Genomic DNA, 20116 nt, shown 5'->3' on the forward strand with positions numbered 1-20116 from the left:
TCATGCTGATGATGAATAGCACGCCTTAAAACTGTATTTTCTCTCACTAACTTAAAAAGAAAAATAACAAATTGATAGCATTAATCGAGGAGGGATAGCTGAGCGGGAAACATGTCAGTCTAAAATGTGAAACAACGATGATATACAGAAAAACAGCACCTCGCCCTCTGATAATTGTAACAGAATGAGTGGAAGAATCGATTCAGCGGGACGTTTTTCACAATGTTTAATACTTTTTTTTTTAGCAGCATTGGAATTGGCAAAGTAGGCTTGTATGTTATTAAATATGCAAAAGCAAGATGGTGACAACCATTTCCCCCGAAATCCACAGATGTCCTGTGTTTAGCATTTAATAAATATATAATGATATACTGACATAATGAAACGGCCAACAAGCGCGCAGGAGTAACTAGCGTGTGTAAAAGTTGCATTAAAACGTCTACAGGTACTGAAGCAAAAACAAAATGATGGACCTGAATGCCTCATAGTGACAGATATGTTGTCGTCCACGTCTCTAAAGCCGCGACTGACGTCACAGAGCAGATGAGCAGGACAGGAAGTACAGACAGCATTTCAGAATAAAACATTTCTCACCATGGATGATGGAAGGTTTATTTTAAAGGTGCAGAACTTTTAGCAGCAAGAGTATGAAATATAACAAAAAGCTTTTTATGTAATATGATTTTGTTTGTAATTGTTTTTTTTAAAAACCATGATTGAAGAAATAAGAATATCAGCAAGACTCTTCAGGAACGTCCGGTGAGACGTTTTCCAGTTCTATTGATATTTATTTCACATCGGTACACAGTTTTACATGTCTGTACTTTTATTGTTGATCAGCTGAGAATAGCAAAAAGCTTAAAAATATTTGACTATAGTTTATATAACTATATTTACTTTAGATTTCAGGTCAGCTCACCTTTATGTTTTCTGATTAGCTTCATCACAAATCAGTAGCATTCATCATACTGTGTTTGTACTCTGTTGTGCAATCTCCCGACAACCTTCCCAAACATATATAGCCAAGTATATCCAGCACATTTAGTTCTATTTTCAGTACTAGGAACACATTTTCGACTGTTTTTCTTACCTAATGGCTCCTTGAAGTCAAACTCTTTGCTCTGTTTATTAATGAGCATATTAATTTCAGCCTTTCCATCTCAATTATACATTTTTGGTGCATCAGGTGTGTCCCATAAAACAGGATAAAACAGTGAGAGTGGGGGTGGGAGGGGGGGGGGGCTGGGCTGCTCGGTGTAGAGTTTCAGTCAAAAAAAAAGAAAGAGATGGCCAGGGGAGCATTAATGCACTCCCTGTGTGCTGGACACTGTTTGAATAATACACACACACACACACACACACACACACACACACACACACACACACACACACACAGAAGTGCCCTGCGGGTGACCTTTGCTTGAGTGAAAGGTCGCCTGGCGGACGTGTTCCCTACCTCCATCTCTGCTGCCTGAGAGCCAAGACGAGATACATCAACAAACGAGGAGTTTAGTTTAAGCGCCATCTTTAACGTCTCTACACACTCTGACACAAACCTGAGTTTAAGAAAAATAGGCCTGACAGTGAAACCAAATAAGTGAAACGAAGTAAAATGTTTTAGGAGGCTGAAGGAAGTAGGTTGGGCCGGCTTGTGTGTGTGTGTGTGTGTGTGTGTGTGTGTGTGTGTGCCTGCCTGAGTGTGTGCGTTAGGGGTTAAAAAAGGCACACCTGCCCCCACCCCCTCTTCTTCTAAATTCCCAGTTGTAAGACAGACATGGGCTATTCTGATTGCATCAAGTTCACTCTGATGGTTTTTCCAGCTATTGTCACTTGATACCGTTCCATTAAATCTGTCCAATGTAAAGATTAACTACGCCGTCCCCTCTGCTTTCGCTGGGTGTTCACTCCGAGCGCCAAAGGGCAGGTTAAATCATGCACAGCGTTTTCATCGTGCACTATTTTATCTGCTCAGCCCATCAAACCTTTTACTTGTTTTTGGGTTGTTTTTTTTTCCTCAACTGGCGCAACTGAACATCAACCAGATATCCACCAGTTATGAAGCCAGTATTCAACACTTCAGCCCCTCTTTTCATCAGGAGTCACATGATACCTTAATATCCAAATGAATCTGTCCTCTTTCTTCATCGTCGTTGCCTTTTATTCTGTTTATTATTAGGCTATAATACAGAACCAGTTGTGACACTGTGAAGCAAAATCTCAATAGAATTCCACATGTGGTGGAGGAAGCACTGCTATGGAAGTCAGATCTTGGTACAGCGCAAGGTCCCATAATAAACTGTGGCATAAAAGCTATTATTACTGTAACTCTAAAACCTCTGAGCACTGTCAAGTTTCCTGTTGTAATTTGGGTTTTTGCTTTGTTGAACTGTATGCATTTAAAATGTTTTATTTCTGTTTTGAGCATGATTGAACAGGAGGAGGCGTCACTTTTTCCATTCTCTCTGTCTTTCTTTCTTCACGTCTTTCTGATTGCATATTGAAAATAAGAGATAAGCAGGGCGCATCGGTTACTTCCTTGTATCATGTTGTCTTGCGTCATAAGGTAAGCACTTTTTCCTGTTGGCATTACATCAGTATTTCAGCTTTTATCATTCATATTCTCACTTGTAATCTCACCTCAACTTTGGCCTTTATCAATTCAAATATTATTTCTTTCAAAACTTTCTTGTCTTGTGTTTTATGTTGTCAAGCGATGCCCCAATCTTGATGACTGATATCTTCTCTGTTATGGCCGGCAGCCGATATTTATAGATGTTGATTTATATAAAAACTATTTTCACTTTTTATACTCACTGAAACAAAAACATGTAACCCTGCAAAAAAGTTTTTGTTTCATCGACCAAAACATATGGAAATTATATATTTTTCTCATTGTTTCCTCATCGCCTGTGTATTTTAAAATGACATCAACGATACTCCCACTAACGCCGATGTACTGTTGATCCCTGATGTTGATACATCTACTTTTAAACTTGATCTTTGTAAGTCACGAGACAATATGATATGATAGAATAGGATTTGCTGTTATTCTGTCGGCTATTATATTATATAAAATATGAAATGATTTCACAAGACATGGTTATCCTTTATAAATCCCACAATGGGAATATTTCATGTGTTGCAGCAGGAAACAGGGATAGCAAAAACAGAATCAGTTGAAAGTAGTGAATAAGTTAACATGCAATGTATCAATCGTCATCTTCCGCTTATTCCAACACATTAAGGGTCGCGGGGGGGGGGGTGGAGCCTATCCCAGCGTCAACAGGCGAGAGGTGGGGTTCACCCTGGACAGGTCGCCAGTCCATCGCAGGGCCAACATAGAGAGACGAACAACCATTCACACTCACATTCATACCTACGGTCAATTTAGAGAATCAATCAGCCTCGTCCCCAAATTGCATGTTTTTGGACTGTGGGAGGAAGCTGGAGTACCAGAGAGAACCCACACAGGCACAGGGAGAACATGCAAACTCCACATAGAAAGATCCCGCGCCCGAGCCGGGACTCGAACCCGGAACCTTCTTGCTGTGAGGCCACAGTGCTGACCACTGCACCACCGTGCAGCCCCATGCAATGTATAAATGAATAAAAATATATTTGAATTGGAACAATGTGAACATAATCATTTATAAGTAAAATCGAGACAATGTCAACAGGAGGATTTACAAAGCTAGCAACAATCCCTCAGATCAGTCTAATTTAAAAATTGTTACTTCGTTGCTGTTGGGTTGTTTTGTTTTTTTCTAACACTTTCCAGATATTTCAGAGTATAAGATGGCGACAAGGAAAGAAGTTCTCTGCCTTTGGATCTCATGTACCACACAAATTTATATGAAAACTATTTGTCGCTTTGAGGGATTAGAGGTTATGCAACTCATCCACATCCTGATCTGGGCTTGTCTGTTCCAGCCCAGTGAGGTGAGGAAACTCCCGACTTATTGTGATCAGTGGGTATTCGTGTTGATTGTGAACACTGTCCATCTGTCTGATTGTGCACAATGCAGGTTTTTCTGTTTCCAGCGAAACATACCAACGGGTTCGACCTGCCAGACCGTTGACTCAGCACACAGTGTGTGTATGTCTGTGCGGGTGTGAGTGTGTGTGCAAGTATGTGTACACACTTTGATATTGGCACCATTAAGAAAATAACACAAGCTGCTGTTATTCAAACAATGAAAACAAAATTTGCATACAAGTTCTGCAGAAGGCTACACTGCGTGTGACAGTGTAGTAGGAAATACTACAGCAGCGTAGCTACTGAGTTGGATACAGAATGTCTATTCAGTCCTTCAAAATGTGAATGCATCCTTTCCAGATGTCAGGTAAATTAAGTCAAATTTTTTCCTGTCCCACACCTGAGGCGGGACTTCTGTAACTATAGCGACTAATATGTAAATGGTGAGTGAGAGAAGGACAAAAATTACACGAGTCCAAATGTCAATGACCTTTAACCCCTTCCATCACACACTGTGCTCACTCATCACAGAACTGTGTGGTTTTGTTTGAAGAGTAACAAAACCTCAGAAGAAAGGTGTTGAAATGCAACTATTTAGATTTCTCCATAAGAGGGAGAGAACCAAATGTTCTGGGGGGGAGGGGGGGACTGCTTCCACCTCGTGGGCAGAATATGTAACTGCATAGATGTGAAGATCAACCCTCTGACCTGACATAATGATACAAAACACACACAGCTGAACATCTCAGCCTTGATACCAGTCATGTGACTGTATAAGTATTAAAAATCAGTAGCAGATGTTTAGAACTGCAATTGAAACAGAAGATGTACCTCTTTTTATTGCATTTTATTACCTGCTATATTTTATATCGATCATTCAGTGCAAAATGCATTTTATACATCAAAATAGTTGTCTTTCTTTCTGTAGTAGCAGCCGTGTCATGTGACCTAGGGACTCTTAAATCAGTAGATGAAAGGAAGTCGATGCATACAACTCCATGTGTGTGTTTAGTGTACCGGGCCACACAGGCGGAACCTCTGCTGGTCTTCAGATGTGTTCCACCTGGTGGCTTCTTACCACCTTTGTTTCACTGAGCAGGTGAAATAGATACTTTTTTCCTACATAGCTGCTTGGACTTGGAATCATCTCCAGAACAGAGTGAAACATTAAAGACCCCCCCCCCCCCCAACACACACACACACACACACACACACACACACACACGCATATTCAGGTAAAAAACATAATATGACAAAGATGAAAAAACATATTTGCTGCTGCTACAAAAACACCATGTGTCAGATTTCACTAAAGTCTGTATTCTCAGGGCCTTGGATATGGATATTCCACATCACACCAGTGTATTATGAATATGAGTCCATAATTCGCACCCACAATATTTGTGATGTCACAAATCCTGGTAGTAGCTTGGCCCCTAAAATGAAATTCACACATCCACATCAGTGGGTGTAAAAGAACACTACGGCGGACGTCACACGGAACAGGGACCCTCAACATTCAACTGTAGGAACAAGAAGAAAAATATATTATAAATATAGGTTGGATAGAAAAAGCTGTTTTTTCATATTTTCAATCACCATGAATATTTTTATAAAAGAAAAACTCAAGCTTCAAGCTTCACCCCCCCCCCCCCCCCCCTCCTCTTGGGTCTTCTTCCTCCCCTGATAACTTACACTAGACTGGTTTCCAAGCTGTGGACTCTTCTGCTTGTGTTGTTTTTTCTCACCCACAGCAGTGGCAGCTGCTTGAAGTCTCTTTTGCTTTGTTGCCGTTCACTTGCTGCTTGATTAGCTTCTCCACTGCACTTCAAACGCTCCTGGGTTTCAGCCAAAGCAATTTTGTAGTGAGAAATGCAGAAAACATGCCACGGGTATAATTTCACTCTACAATGAGAGGTAGGCATTGGGGGGGGGGACTATGTGTCAGTGACCTTAAAGCTTCTTTATACACCATTTGTAAATTGTTGTACACTTGACTTGATACACACACCCACGCACGTAACTACAGGAAAGGATCATGAGGCTATGAATGCTATCGGCAGCTTACATAAACATCAGGACAGACTCCATATTCTTTAGTGTGGACAGAACAGTTTACAATTTTAGCTCCATCTTGTCATTTCATGAATAAAAATCACAGTCATTGCTGAGCTCACGATGCCCCCTTGTGGTTAAACTCAGACATTTCTTTTAGCTGTTGCACTGCTGGTGTGGTGACACATCAAGACAAAGCTGGACACTAATTTGATATATATTATTTTTAAGTTATGTATAATTAGAGTATGTGATTGCATTCATACACTGATTCTGATACGCTCAGGTATGTGCAGAGTTATACAAAGACGAGTTATACGAAGAGAGGAGAGAACATGTTTATTAAAGTTTTGACTGTAGGCCTCAGTAATAATATGAACGAGCTGTAAACTTGCAGTTGTAGCTGATAAAAAGCAGAAATCAAATAGCAAACACTGATGTTAAGGTGGGTCTCTGTTTGGCCCTGGATTGAAACCCCTCAGTGGAAGAAGGAAAGAATATCGGATCATCTCCCCCGAAGCGAGCATGATATGAAAGTAGCCCCTAATCATATTCTTGCAGATGAAGTTTTATTGCAGCTGAATAAACTTGGAAATACATCTATAAGCTGTGGTGACAAAATATATGATCATCAAATCCGAAAAAGGTTAAAAACACCTGATTGTCAAATGGAAAGAAACAATCAAAGCACAAATGGAGAAGCCCTTCATTAGTCACTGAGCACAACACCTGCTTTTTGCTCTTTCTTGCAGTCAATTATTATAATTAGACCCGCAATAAGTTTGTTATGCCATTTAATGTTTGCATTCCATCTGGAGTTTGGCCTGAATGATGATAGTTTTTTTGTGTGTTTTGAATGTGCGCTGATGTCACTAGAGGGCAGTGTAACATAAAGACCCATGGTTAATATTGCATGACTACAAATACAGAGAGACGGTGACAGAGATCACATGCTCCTGTGTGCATTCATAAAGTGTTTGTACTTCCACCCGTGCCAGTGACATTTGAATGAGTGAGGGAAGTGCTATCTTAATCCCCCGAACAAACAGCATCCAGCGTCTCCGTCATCTCTGCTCCTCGGGGCTCTATTGGCCACGACCGGTATGTTGGAGGGGATTACATCAGGGAAATCAAAAGATGGCACATTTGCACATTGCCCACTGACAGGGTCACACCAAGAACAGACACCACCGAGTTAAGCCAATTGACCATTTACACAGCTCTCAGCCTCTCCCTTTGCCCCCTCTCAATACTCTCCAGCAGCTCACATTCAATTTTGTGTGTGTGTGTGTGTGTGTGTGTGTGTGAGAGAGAGAGAGAGTGAGAGAGAAAGATTAGCTTTAAAAGTGGGTTGTAAAAACTGAATTAATAAACACACTAACTCAAATTATACTTCATATCCCTAGAAAATGCTGACTAGATTACAAAATATTCAGCACAGAGGAATCATTTACATTTTTTTTTTTAATGTTCTGTAGGGTAAAAATGTGGGTTTTTATTTTTTGTTTCAGCAGTTGAATGTTTAAGACTTTCTGTGCAGACTGACGTACGAGCAGAAATTTGACAACAAAAAACTGTTTTCACAGAGGTTGGTGAACAAACACCCTAAGCATTTTGGAAGCTGATCCTGCTGCAAAATTCAGCATAAACAAGGATAACGTGGAACTTCCGACCCTCCAGTGCACAAGCAGTGAGAACGGGCTTCTACAAAGAGGTAGGGGCAGTTAAAGATGTGAAATGACAAATATTCAACTATTTTAATATGCTTTTTGTATGTTTTTTTCTGCACAAACAATGATCGGTAATGTCTGTAAAGAATATTTTTGTATATTTTTACCTTTCTGGGCGGGGATCTTGAGTATTTTCTGCTATTTTTCACATACTTTTTGATGTATGACATCTTTATGGGGAATTTGATATATCATCTTTTCCTGTAGCACAGCTAATGTTTCTGTGTAATTGCATTATTCTACCTGAATGACTCACCTCACTGATGAGCATGAGTGTGAGTCTCAAGATGCTCCAAAGCTTCTGAACTAGAGTCCCAACCTATGGAGGATATTTGAAGTTCTGACCTATAATTGCTCCTCTTTCGTGCACCTCCTTATTCAGGTCTTGCACGTGCTAGTTTCCGACATCCGAGTGTTTCCCGTTCTCCTCACCCATCTCGAATGGGAGCTGCCGCTACTGCTGAACTGGACTGAGTGAAGGTAGGACAGGCATAGCATGTTTCAATAATGCATGTGTTTTGGAGGCCACCTTGGGACAGAGGACGTTTCTAAAGAGGCGCTTTAAAGATGCTCCTCAACCGACTCATGTACAGGAACCTATTAAAAATAGAAAAAGTGGTCGGACAAAACAGTCGGCTTCAGCTGAGGGCCTCCAGAGTCCTGTGCCGTCATTTCACAGGAAGATACATTTTACATGCCTCTTCTAAGTAGATGCTCTCATAGACAATTAATTGCAGTGAAAGGAGCGTCCTCTCTTTGACATTTCCATCCCACAGCAGATGAATTAGACAAAAAAGGAGCAAAATACTATGTGACAAGGAAGGGTGGACAACCAAAGATTTAAAAATGAAGTATTCCTGTTTGCGTGTTCACCCTATTTATTTATTCATCTTGCAGTTAAAATTCAATGGCTCCTCCAGTTTATATCATGTGCACTCTTTTAAAACTTGAATTTAAAAGACACAGATTCAGTAATTTCCCCTCAAAGTGCATTTTGTACCTCCAGGCTTTATCAGCCAATGAGTTTTCTCCATCCAACCACTGAGCTGGTGGAGCTGTAAATTGACTCTAGTGATCTCAGATAAAGGTTGCTTACACTCACATGAACCTGAAGTCGGGCTGAAACCGTTTTAGGACATATGAGTGGGTACAAAGTGAGGAAATGAAAAAGTTATTGCTCATGGCATGTAATATGCCGGTATTCCCTTCTTCTCCCGCTATGGTTTAATGGTAGAGTCAGGCCTAGTTGCCTGGGGCATTTTACTGTCCATTTACAGTGAAACCTTCTCTGTTGCCTGCTCTCTGTCCTCTTCCTCCCCCTGCCCCGCTCTCCACAATAGGGGAGTTAAATTCTAAAAGGCCGCGCTCCAATGGACACCATTATGCTCTCCCCACCACCACCACCACCAGCTCTGCCATCTCTCTCTCTCTCTCTCTCTCTCACACACACACACACACACACCAGTCAGTCAGTCACTTGGTCCTTGGCGGCCTCAGTAAAACTCTGGGTATCAGTTTTGAAAAATTAAGCAGGGATCAGGGGTTCCATTACACTCTCTGGCGTCTGAATCCTTGATCTTGTACTAAATGGAGAAGCCGGTCCAGTGTTCAAACATCATTCGACTTTCATGCAATGAAACTTTAATGAAGGTACCCTGTACTGCATACATATCTGTGTGGGCAGCAAGACTTCGCTGGCATGTCCCTGTGGTGCAGGGCTGTCTATTCTGTGCTTCCACTGACATCAACTAGAGCTTAAGGAAGTGTTAGCTGCAGAATATGGAGTACTGAAGACATGCTGCTTCCCCTTCATGAGTTAGTGCCACCACAAGCAAACAGGGTCAAAATCTTTTTTCAACACCGGTGAAAACTTCGGGCCTGGTTCTCGAAATGGTCTTATTCAAGTACTTGTTCTTGACCGTTAGCGGCTTTGCTTTCTGCGTGTAAGTTTAAGTTGAAGGCTAAATGTCCAAATACAAATTTGTGAAAAAGAACATTTCATGAATGAGGCCCAGTGCATCGTGATTATCCTGAAACAGAGAAGACATTATGCTATTTTAGGAATTTTGTTATTGGTATTAAATTGGTCATTAAACTTCTCTAAAAGAGTCAGACATGTTGGATTTTGGTCGTCGTCCTGGAAAAAGAAAAAAACACCTCTCTGCTTTTGTGGCCGAGTTTTGTTCAATATATGTCCGCTAGATGGCAGTCGAGGAACACGTTTGACACCGCCCGTTTCACTGGAAGTCTGGCCGGTTTGCACCTGCTCTGCCCGCCGCTGCCCCCGTCACAGCGTGGAACTTCCTATGGTCGGGGCTGCGTGGGAGATCGGGGAGGCTGGCATCTCCGGTAATCCATCCTACAGCGTTGTAAATGGAGGTTAAATTGATAAGGGCAAGCAGACCTCAGTCAATCCCTGACCTTTACTTAAGTGCATATGGAGGCTTTGGGCTGATGCTCTTTAGGGTGTCACAAATTAGGCCAATCACTGTGATACGGGCTAAATACATGCTACACGGTGCCGTGGATACATCTGGAGTCATGCTACCGTGCATTTGAGATCGGAGGCAAATGTTTCCTATGAATCCACACAGGCGCTCCTAAATCAGCCTAAAGATGGATAACAGTTCTATTTTTTTCAGATTCTGCTTCTGGGAAATAGCGACGTGATATTTGAACATGTGATGCGGAGTGTGTGGGCTTCTATGAGTCTCGATACAGAAGCTGAGTTCACTTCTAACTGGATTTTAAGAGATTCTATCCAGCCGGCTTTTTTTTCCCCTTTCTTTTTTTGAGATTTTCGCAAAAGTCTCCTAGCCTGCGTGTTGGGTGTCTGGGCCGGGTGTCCATGACCAGGTCAATCCGGGGTTGTCCGGAGCGGGCAGAAGCACCAGCTGACCGATAATAACAGTACACCATCAAAGCGGGGGGAATCACCAATTCATGAAAGGAAAAGGGGAAGGAAGCAGAGATGGTGACGTCTGAGAGCCGGACGACGTCTGGTTAGTTTTTACTAACCAGCTGATACATAAATGGGAGGTGGAAGTGGTTTGACTGAGGCTGCAACCACCTGAAAGAAGACAGAATCGGTTTTGTTTCTTCCCGTTGATCAAACTGACCCCGTGACTGATCTCTGCGTTCTTCTGGTTGACAATATGTCATTATGGAGAACTTCTAACTGAACCCAGACAGCCCGAGTGTCGCACATGCGTCGTGGTTCCCCCTGCACGCACGCTGCCGTGCCATGTTAAGAAGGCCTGAGAACGGCGGCAGAAAACACAGGTGCTGGAGCTCCATTTAAGCTGCTCAGCCCTCTGTCCACTCGGTGTGCACAAGGCGAGAGATCACAGCCTGCACCCAGCGCCCCCCAAACCCCCCACCGCCACACACGCACACAACCTCCATATGTGCTGTGGATGCAGGGCTATACGCGTGCACGTGAGGGGGGGGTGGTGGTGGTCGTGTTCGCTTGAGTAAGCTGGAGAGGGGTTGCTTTCATGTTATGCTTGTTTTAAAAAGATGAGGCTTGTGCAATGGCAGTCCACACTAATAACCATTAGGACTACACTCAAGTATTCCTTGCTTTACACCCCCCCCCCCCCACACACACACACACCTGACTAAGAGAGAGTATGATCCCATCTGTCTTCTATGCAGCAGCCTACACATTATTAAAGCTTAAGTTATGTAAAGCGAGTGTTCATTCCACATCCTGACACGAGGGTCCTCCTGATGTGTTTTCAGTGGGTGGTGGTGGTGGTGGTGGTGGTGGGCGGGTGGGGGGTGGGGGTACTTGGAGGGTCTTTGCAGATGCCTGCTTACCCAGCAAATTGGTGTGAGTGCACCAGGATGCTAAGAAGGTGCATTTATTAGTCGCTGAACATCATGTGAACCCACCAGCGTGTCTGTCATCGGGTAAGAACATTTCTACACATTCAAAAAAAAAAACAGATTTGACCACAAATGAGTGTTGTTATCCGGCCTTTGCGCTCCTGCTGCAGCCTTGTGACACTCCTGCTTGAGCGTGGGTGCAGGAGGAACAACCGTCAGTAGGTTCCCGGTGAAAACTGGTCCACATGTGTGGAACACAACCTCTGAACCGGAAGTGTATGAACGGCTGCGCGTGTCATTGTTGTCTTCCTTGTCATCTCCAAATGACAATTTAATAGAGAGACATTTTCTAACGCTCAAAGTCTTAGAGGGGCTGTGTGCGTCTGATAAAATCTGTGTGAGAGTGTGTGTGTGTGTGTGTGTGTGTGTGTGTGTGTGTGTGTGTGTGTGTGAGTGTGTGTGTGTGTGTGTGAGTTAGAGAGAGAGAGATGGGGGGTGTATTTGGGGGTTGACAGCAGTCAGCGGGTGCATTGTGCTCGGCGTTGGAAGAAAACGCGCACAATTTGCGCACAGCTCTTGGCCTGAATACTTTTAAGACAAAATGTCAAACCTCGCGATATTCTGCTGCGCCATAACACGATATTATTGTTAAATACAGCACACAGTCACGTTAGCCTCATCTGCTTTGTGATTTTGATATCTTTTATCTCCATTTAATATCATTCAATTCCACTTAAATGCATCTCTTGATAGATGTGTCATGAGTGATGAAATAAAAAAAATCTAGTACTGTGCAAATAATACACACAATTTTTTTGGCCTTTACAAGGAAGCCAGAGAGTAATTTAGATCGTAGGCTGGGGAGGGGGGGGGGGGCAGTAGCTTAGGCGAGGGGACGATAGGTCATGGTCATCTAACTTAAATATCCTCTCAGTGGAGAGGAATGCTGCTGCCCTGCTTTTTACCTATTGAAAAAAAAGAGAGAGAGAGTGAGTACAAAAAGTCCAAAAGGGCCCCGCTCATTCCTGCTCTGACAGGTTATAGGGAAACTGGTGCTCTTTGGGTGCTGCATGAATACACACCAATTGGAAAGTTGTGTTCAGTTAACCGGTGAAATCCGAGAAAAAACAGGGCAGGGCAAGTATTTCTCACCGCCAGACTCCGGCCTAATAGTCCACCCCCCCCCCCCCCCACCACCACCACCACCAGCACCACCACCACCCCCATTTATCTTGTTCACTATAGTTGGATTGACAGAATCTGCATTAACTTTAGAATGCAAGATGTTGTGGTTGGGAATGAAAAGGATAATAAACTCTGACCTCTAAGCTTGTAGCAAACACTGCCAACAGGAATCGCTGCTATCTTCCACTCTCATGTACTCCCTCTCCCCTTTAAAGACACTTTAAATCACTTTGACTTCTAAAAGCTATATAAAAAAAAAAAACCCTAATCGTCTTTATGTTGTTGTCGTTCAGCCTGATGTCGGCGCAAATCTTGTTTGACAGACGCACTTGCGCAGACAAATGCAAAACAACTTTAGAGCAGCGAAAAGAGGAAGAAGAAAAAAACCCATGAGCTTCTCCATTGTTGCCGCACTTGTCTCACATTCTCGTTTACTCTCATGTAAGTATCACACACACAGATTACTCCTCGCTAAGTTCCTTTGTCTTGTGATCCATATTTGAGTTGACAGATCACGAACAAGAGCTCCCCCACTGTTAATGACCCCAGCCAGCAACTGATAGACTCACACTTGCAGCACTTTTTTACTACTCTGGCCTACATGTGTTTACACAGCACAAGAAATAGTGACTTTCACGTCGATCTGTTTTATTTCTAAAAGAAAAAGAGAAAGTATTTGCTTCTGTACCCCCATCCTTCCATCCGTCCTGAATTATTTGAAAGTTTGCATCTGTAGTTGTCTTAACAGGCTGCAGTTGTTGTTGTTTTGTTGGTGTTATTGATCTTGTAATAAAGTAAGTGAAGTGCACAGCTGCATTTCAACGCGATTCCCAGAACTTCTGGGTTTAATGAAAGGGGCAAATGAAGCCCATTCGTGACTTGCGTTGTATCCACAGTCTCTATCAGTAGCTCATCTCTCAGATATAGACTCTAATCCTCGTGTCCTCCTTTGCTGATAAAAAAAAAAAACCCAACAACAACAACACGCCGTTCAGTTTACGATTAATTTAATCTCAATCATAGCCTGGACTTGTCGCTACCAATAAAACTTGTGGAGTGTGTAAATGGAGAGGTGGGGCGGTTGATAAGGGTATGATGGTGCGGCGGTGCCATGTGGCACCACGGGTGCTCCTGATGGGACCTATCCGTCTCTAGCAGGCCCATTTAAGACCCGGAAGGGTTTCTGATTTTCTGCCAGGGAAGACGCGTTTGTTTCAGTCAGGCATGGGAGTTGAGCTCTGTCTGCGTTATGGCTTCGGTTATTTCAGGCTCACAGGCCAATAAGGCTGGAGCTTCTGAAACAATTGTTTGATTGGTGCCTATCCGACAGAGACGGATGCGCATATTTCAATCCCCAGGCAACATAATCCACCATCAAAAAGCCACAACGATCAGTTCAACAAAGAAAGTGGATTAAAAAAACCTGTTTTTTAGTCTTTCAGACGACGACATATGAATTATAAATGATTCCCAAACTATCGAATGAGGGATGAATATGGTCGATTTTCAAACTTTCCCGTGCTTAACTTTTGCTGAAAGACCTCTGTTCTCCATCCAATATACGCCCTGTCCACATTTATACACAGGAATCCACAACGTCTATTTGAATTTCTACCCCCCCCCCCCCCCACACACACACACACACACTCACACACACACGCACACACACACGCACAAGTGACAACCATCCTTGGAAAAAAAAATCCAGACGTCCGTCTGAGATATCACACTTGTTGGAAACACGCGCACTAAACCGTCTTATTTTGAATATCTGGAACAAATCTCCCATGTGAGATGCCGATTTTTTTTTTTTTTTATAATTTTTTTCAGCACACACTCCACTTACTAAAAGTCCCGCAGTCTCCCTGAGCCAAACAGCAGTCTGTCCTACTTTCTGATGCTAAACACACCGCTGCAACGCTTCCGCTGTTGCCTGCAGTGTGGAAGTCCAGAGCTTCATATTTACACGGGGAATATTATCAAGCTGCTTGCGGGACGGAGACATCTTTCACACAAGTGTTTCCATCAAAACTATAGTTCCTGCAACAGTGTCCTATAGTAGATCTGCCCTGCTCTGCAGCATAATTGGTTGGGGATTTAGATGGAAAGAGACTGCAGGAGAGAAAGCCCCCTTTTTTTGGAGGGGGGAAATGGTTCTCGTCCGAGGAAGAAAAGCTCTTTTCAGCGGGCCACAACGGGAGATTGGGACAGAGGAGGAGTCCCATCGTGATTAGCCCATTTAATGGCGCGTTTACTTAATTTCTGTATTCACTAGCAACGGTAAACAAAAGGGGAAATAGCACTCGCATTTTTAAGTGCTGCAAGGTGTTGACGTTTGTCAGAAATTTGCGTGGTGCGCCGGAGGCAGTCATAGAGAGAGAAATCACGCGTGACGTGGCGAGAAAACATCTAAAATCGAATTCAACCAACCTCCGGCAACACGGATTTCACTTTCAAAACCATCCAGCACTCACACATGGAAAAAGACAAAGATAGTGTTTAGAAAATGAGTGTCAGCAAGAACCCAACTATTTTAGGTGAGTCCAGCCCTCCCCCTCGTCCACACCCCCTCACCCCTTACTATAACCTGGGCCGGGAACACGTAAGCCCGTGATGAGCATTAATGCTTCCACAATCCAATAATGATCCAATATGAACATGTGTTCAGCCACTTATCAATGTCCTTATCCGTAGCAGGATGGAGAGACGGACATCATGCCAAGAGGTACAGCTAAGCGAAGACTGTATTTAGTCAAGAAATGTATATCAACATAAAAAGACCAGAAACAACAGTGAACAGGCTCATGGAAATAAGCGCTTTGAGGGAGCCTGGGGCGGCGGAGAGGAGCTGGTAGACCTAAGTAAATGTTGTAATAGGCTAGTCACCCTCTCTCTCTCTCTCTCTCTCTCTCTCTCTCTCTCTCTCTCTCTCTCTCTCTCTGTTGCACAAGTGTAACACAAGTCATTACACCCTCTCCCAAATCACCAAAACAACAAAAAAGAAAAGAAAAGAAAAGAAAAGCGTAAACAATCGAAAGTAACAAAAACGCCTACAGCACTTCAGTTGTAAGTTTTGACAAATATTTTATGTAGGAACACCAAGTCAAGAAAAGTGAGGAAGGGATAGAAAAGAGGATGAGACGGGGGAGAGCAATATTTATGTACAAGCAATATTTCTACACGTATATTACAAGACCGGGAGAATGATCGCATTATTTGAGATATACATAATTCAATATAAAATTTTGAAAATAAAAATAAAAATCTGATACAGTCATAAACGATTCAACATTTTTTTTTGACCATGTACCCCACACAGGCAGTGACAGAAGAATAGTTTAAAAAAAGGTGCTTACGACTTAAAATGATTGTCTGATGAACACAAAAGTAAAAAACAGGATTGCATCTTGTCTGCAATGACGGCTGCATCACCACCATCATCATCATCATCATCATCAATCATCATCATCATCATCATCATCATCATCACTTGGACTAAAAACGGAGATGGAGAAAAAAAAAAAAAAGCGACGAAGACACCAAGATGATCTTTTTTTATTCCCTCTGATCGATGTTCCTGATGGAAAATCTTGCATTCAGGTTGTTTTTTTTTTCCCTGATTACAAAATAGAAAATAATAATAATTAAAAAAAAAAAAAAGAGAGAGACATCATGCAAGTAGTCTAGTAGTGTTTGGTGGTGGTGTGGGGGTATGAAGAGGAGGGGGAGGCGTGGGTCCTTTTGAAAGCGCTTTAATAAAAAAAAACGACGTGCTTTTATCTCTTTTTATTTTAATATTTATATCAATCGGTCCTTTTTTCATCCGCGATATTTCATAAGTCTTTTTTTTCTTCCTCTCAGGTCCATTTTCCCTGTAAATATTTCTCTTTTTGTTTGTTTTTGTGTGTGTTGGGGTTTTTTTTTTTGTTTGTTGTTTTTTTTGTTTTTGTTTTATCCTCCGTATCATACATCGCACTCCGAGTCACTCGATGTGACGGACAGGATGGACGTCCCAGTATCAACTCTCTCTGTCATACTGGAAACGCTGGTGGTGGGACTGGCCGCGGTTGAAGGCGACTCTGCCGAGCTGTGAGGGGTGAGACCGGCCTCTGAGAGGGACCTCATACCGGCCGGTCCTATTGCTTGGTGCTGGAGCCTGGAGAAGAAAAGAAGCGAGGAGGGGAGGAAAAAAAAAGGAAAAAAAATGAGAGAAATGGCAATTAGACCTGAGAATGTCCCCCATCCCCTCCTCCTCCTGCAAAACTCGCCTTTCTTTCCCCCTGCCGGCCCCAGCCATGCATGCATGCTTTTATCAAATAGCCAGCTTTCAGGGGACAAAACACAGCACTATTTAGACTTCCAAATGTTGGGAGAAATCTAATGGATTTTTTGGGGTGTTTTTTTGTTTTGTTTTGTTTTGTTTTGTTTTGTTGTATTTGTAGAAAAGTAGGTCTGATCAACGCGCTGGGGAGCAAGGTGGGATTTAAATCACTGCAAGAAAAAAAAAAGAAGCTTTTATTTCTTAATGAGTGTCACAGAAGTTATCCTGTCCACGAGAAGCCATTTCAAACGGGTTTGCCACCTTTACGTGCACTTGTATATTAGGATTTTATGTGTCGTTGAAAGCCCAGTAAAAGTTTCGATTTCAAGTCTAAAATATTATTACTGTTTGTTTGGGTTTTGTTTTGTTTTTTTCAAATTGAATATAGACTCGTATTCAAAAGTGAAAGGAAGCTTTGGCACAGATGCATGTAAGCCTGATGTATGAATGAGTGACGTCGAGGTCCAGGTTACTCCAATCATCCTAAATGTTTATCTCCAATCCACTCACGATAATAACTCCATCGTAGCGGAATAATATCAGTCTGGAAATATATCTCTTCATTTAGCAAAAAGATTAGAATAGTATTCATATGGCTTAGTACTCCCCCAAGTATTTTCTAATCAATTATGGCATTTCACTGGAATGATACCACACTTAATGTTATGAATACAGCCTGTCTGTAAATGCTTTTTAATACGCATGCTCGTTCCAGTGGAGTAATATCAATAATATCTCCCCTTATCCATTTGGAGAGATAATCTTTCTTAACAATCCAAAGTAACATGTGACATTCAAATCGTAAATGCACCAAAGTGGGCGATGAGTGCGCGGTAGTATTTAATGTGCGGCTTAAATAAATAATTTTATAACCCTTGGTAGTTGACACACACACACACACACACACACACACACACACACACACACACACACACACAAATATTGAATATTATTTACAACACACGACAGTTTCTAGTGCACTTAAAGGTCGAGATAAAAAAAAGAAGTTTCACCAGATGAATATTAGGATTTACTCTGTCCTGTATTGTTGTTGTTGTTGTTGTTGTTGAATGAAAAATATGATTAAAAGATATAATTAGAGGAAGTTGCGGTTATTTCACTTGAATAGGAAAAGTAAAAATTATAAATAAATTATGTTTACGTATCCAAAACTCTTTGCTAGTTATTACAGCACTTTCACTCTTCTGCATAACGTAAACAAACTGTTTTATTAAAAAAAAAAAAACTGCAGCTAAAAAGGGTCTCTTCTGTTAAAAAAGTAATATAGTTTCAAACCATAAATATTTGAGAGCGGTTTCATTAATTATTATTATTACTTATTTGAATGCCAAACGTGTTTTTTTTTTAATAATAGTCACAATTTAATTTGAGATAATTCCGTTTAAAAAATACATTTTCTTTAAGATGTTTGTAGATGTAAAACGTAAAATGTTTTCAAAAGATGGTTTCGTATTTTTATTTTATTTTGCAGAAATATTGGCTCTTGGATGTTTCCTGTGGTTTCACTTCATAACAAAAATGTCGCCGAAGCCTGCTCCCACCCTGCCAGACTCTCTGGTGTCCTAGACAGTCTGTGGCTTCGAGCTGAATGTTGTTTAACGTAACATCTTCTTTTATATTTGACGCTTTCTAGATAAACATCGGTGCATTCTAGTGATTTGTCAGTGAGGATCAAATCTACCAACCTGTTTTTGGCTGCCGCGGCTCTGTCTCGTTGCCTCCGGTTTTTAAACCAGTTTCCGACCTGTGTAGGAGTGAGTCCAGTGGCTTGAGCCAGTTCCCTTTTCTTGCTGGGGTTTGGATATGGGTCCTGAAGGTACCACTCCCTCAGCAGGCTCCGTGTCCGCTCTTTGAAACAGTGCGTCTTCTGCTCGCCGTCCCAGATGGTCCGAGGCAGCGGAAACTTCTTCCGCACTCGGTACTTATCGACCGGTCCGAGCGGACGACCGCGGAGCTTCTCGGCCTCCTGGTAGTGCGCTTCCAGCCACATAGCCTGCAGTTTGCCGTGCGAGTCCTTGGTGAACTTGTGGTTCTCCAGGATGTGGTAGAGGTCTCTGAAATTCCCCGTGTGGAACGCCACCACGGCCCGGGCGCGCAGGATGGACTCGTGCTTGTTTATCGCTTCGCACGCTCCGGGAGCCACGGGCAGGGACCAAAGGAAGCGGCCCAGCCGTTCGATATCCCCGGTCTCCTCCAGCGTCTCGCAGACGCTCGCCACCTGCTCCGGGGAGAAGTTGAGGGTCGGTAGCTGAAACATGGACAAGTCTTCTGGAGACCTGGTGGTGGGAGCGCTGTTCGCCAGGAGCAGAGGGCGATCAGCGAAGTTTGGCAGGAAGAAATGGGAGGGATAAAGCTCTAAAGGCGATCTGAAAACCATGGAAATGACCTGAGAGAGAAAGGAAATTATCGAGAAAAAGGAAAAAACCGAAAAAATACGGCAAGTAAAAAAGATTGAATGATTCAATGGCTATCGCCTAATGACACCAGCCTCATAATATCTCCCCCCTAAATCCGCCGTTGAGTGTAGCATTGAAACATTTTGTTTCCCTTTTCTATTGGTCTTCTTGGTGTCGTTGTAGCGTTGTCATGGCAGCCCTGCCAATCACTGTCAAGCGTGCCAATCATTAGCCAGTACGTAGCGCGAGGCTTTCACCACTTGTGCAGCACGCACGGGGGGTTATCAGAGTCTCGGATCTCCACAGCAACCCTCCCGCAGCAGCGCGCACATCAGGCACAAGCCAATGCTCGCCTATCTGCTGAATGGAATGAGCAATTAGAGGGTGGAATATTATTGCGATCTTAACGAGGCTCGTTAAAGCTAAAAGAAGATATGTAGACTGGAGATGCTTAGCAGAGACGGGGAGGGAGGGAGGGAAGCACGGGAAGCTTTAAACGGGTGACAAATGGACAACCGATGACTCCCGGAATACGCGTTTTGAATTGAAGTGAGATTTTTTTAAATATTTTTTTTGTGTAACTGTTTTAGCTCATCGTCCC

At 42.6% G+C, this 20116-nt stretch overlaps 1 protein-coding gene across 1 annotated transcript; it reads right to left on the minus strand.

Annotated features, from left to right (window-relative positions):
- Positions 1–15357: 15357 nt before the first annotated feature.
- On the minus strand, positions 15358–19723 carry six3a (SIX homeobox 3a). Its single transcript, XM_086180852.1, has 2 exons — positions 18805–19723; positions 15358–16933 (listed from the first exon to the last, which is right to left on the minus strand). Exons 1-2 carry the CDS (start codon positions 19494–19496, stop codon positions 16741–16743), a joined length of 885 nt encoding a protein of 294 aa, XP_086036978.1. The 5' UTR covers positions 19497–19723; the 3' UTR covers positions 15358–16740.
- Positions 19724–20116: the final 393 nt, after the last annotated feature.

This window comes from Aulostomus chinensis, chromosome 16, assembly GCF_037954235.1.
Source record: "Aulostomus chinensis isolate RoL2024-O1b breed Wild chromosome 16, RoL_Achi_v1.0, whole genome shotgun sequence".
Taxonomy (NCBI): domain Eukaryota; kingdom Metazoa; phylum Chordata; class Actinopteri; order Syngnathiformes; family Aulostomidae; genus Aulostomus; species Aulostomus chinensis.

Excerpts from the sequence above, each read along its gene's own strand:
- six3a (XM_086180852.1), bottom strand. The coding sequence starts at position 19,496 with ATGGTTTTCAGATCGCCTTTAGAGCTTTATCCCTCCCATTTCTTCCTG. Across the intron at positions 16,934-18,804 it reads GCCGCGGCAGCCAAAAACAG|GCTCCAGCACCAAGCAATAG; the intron begins GTTGGTAGATTT and ends TTTCTTCTCCAG.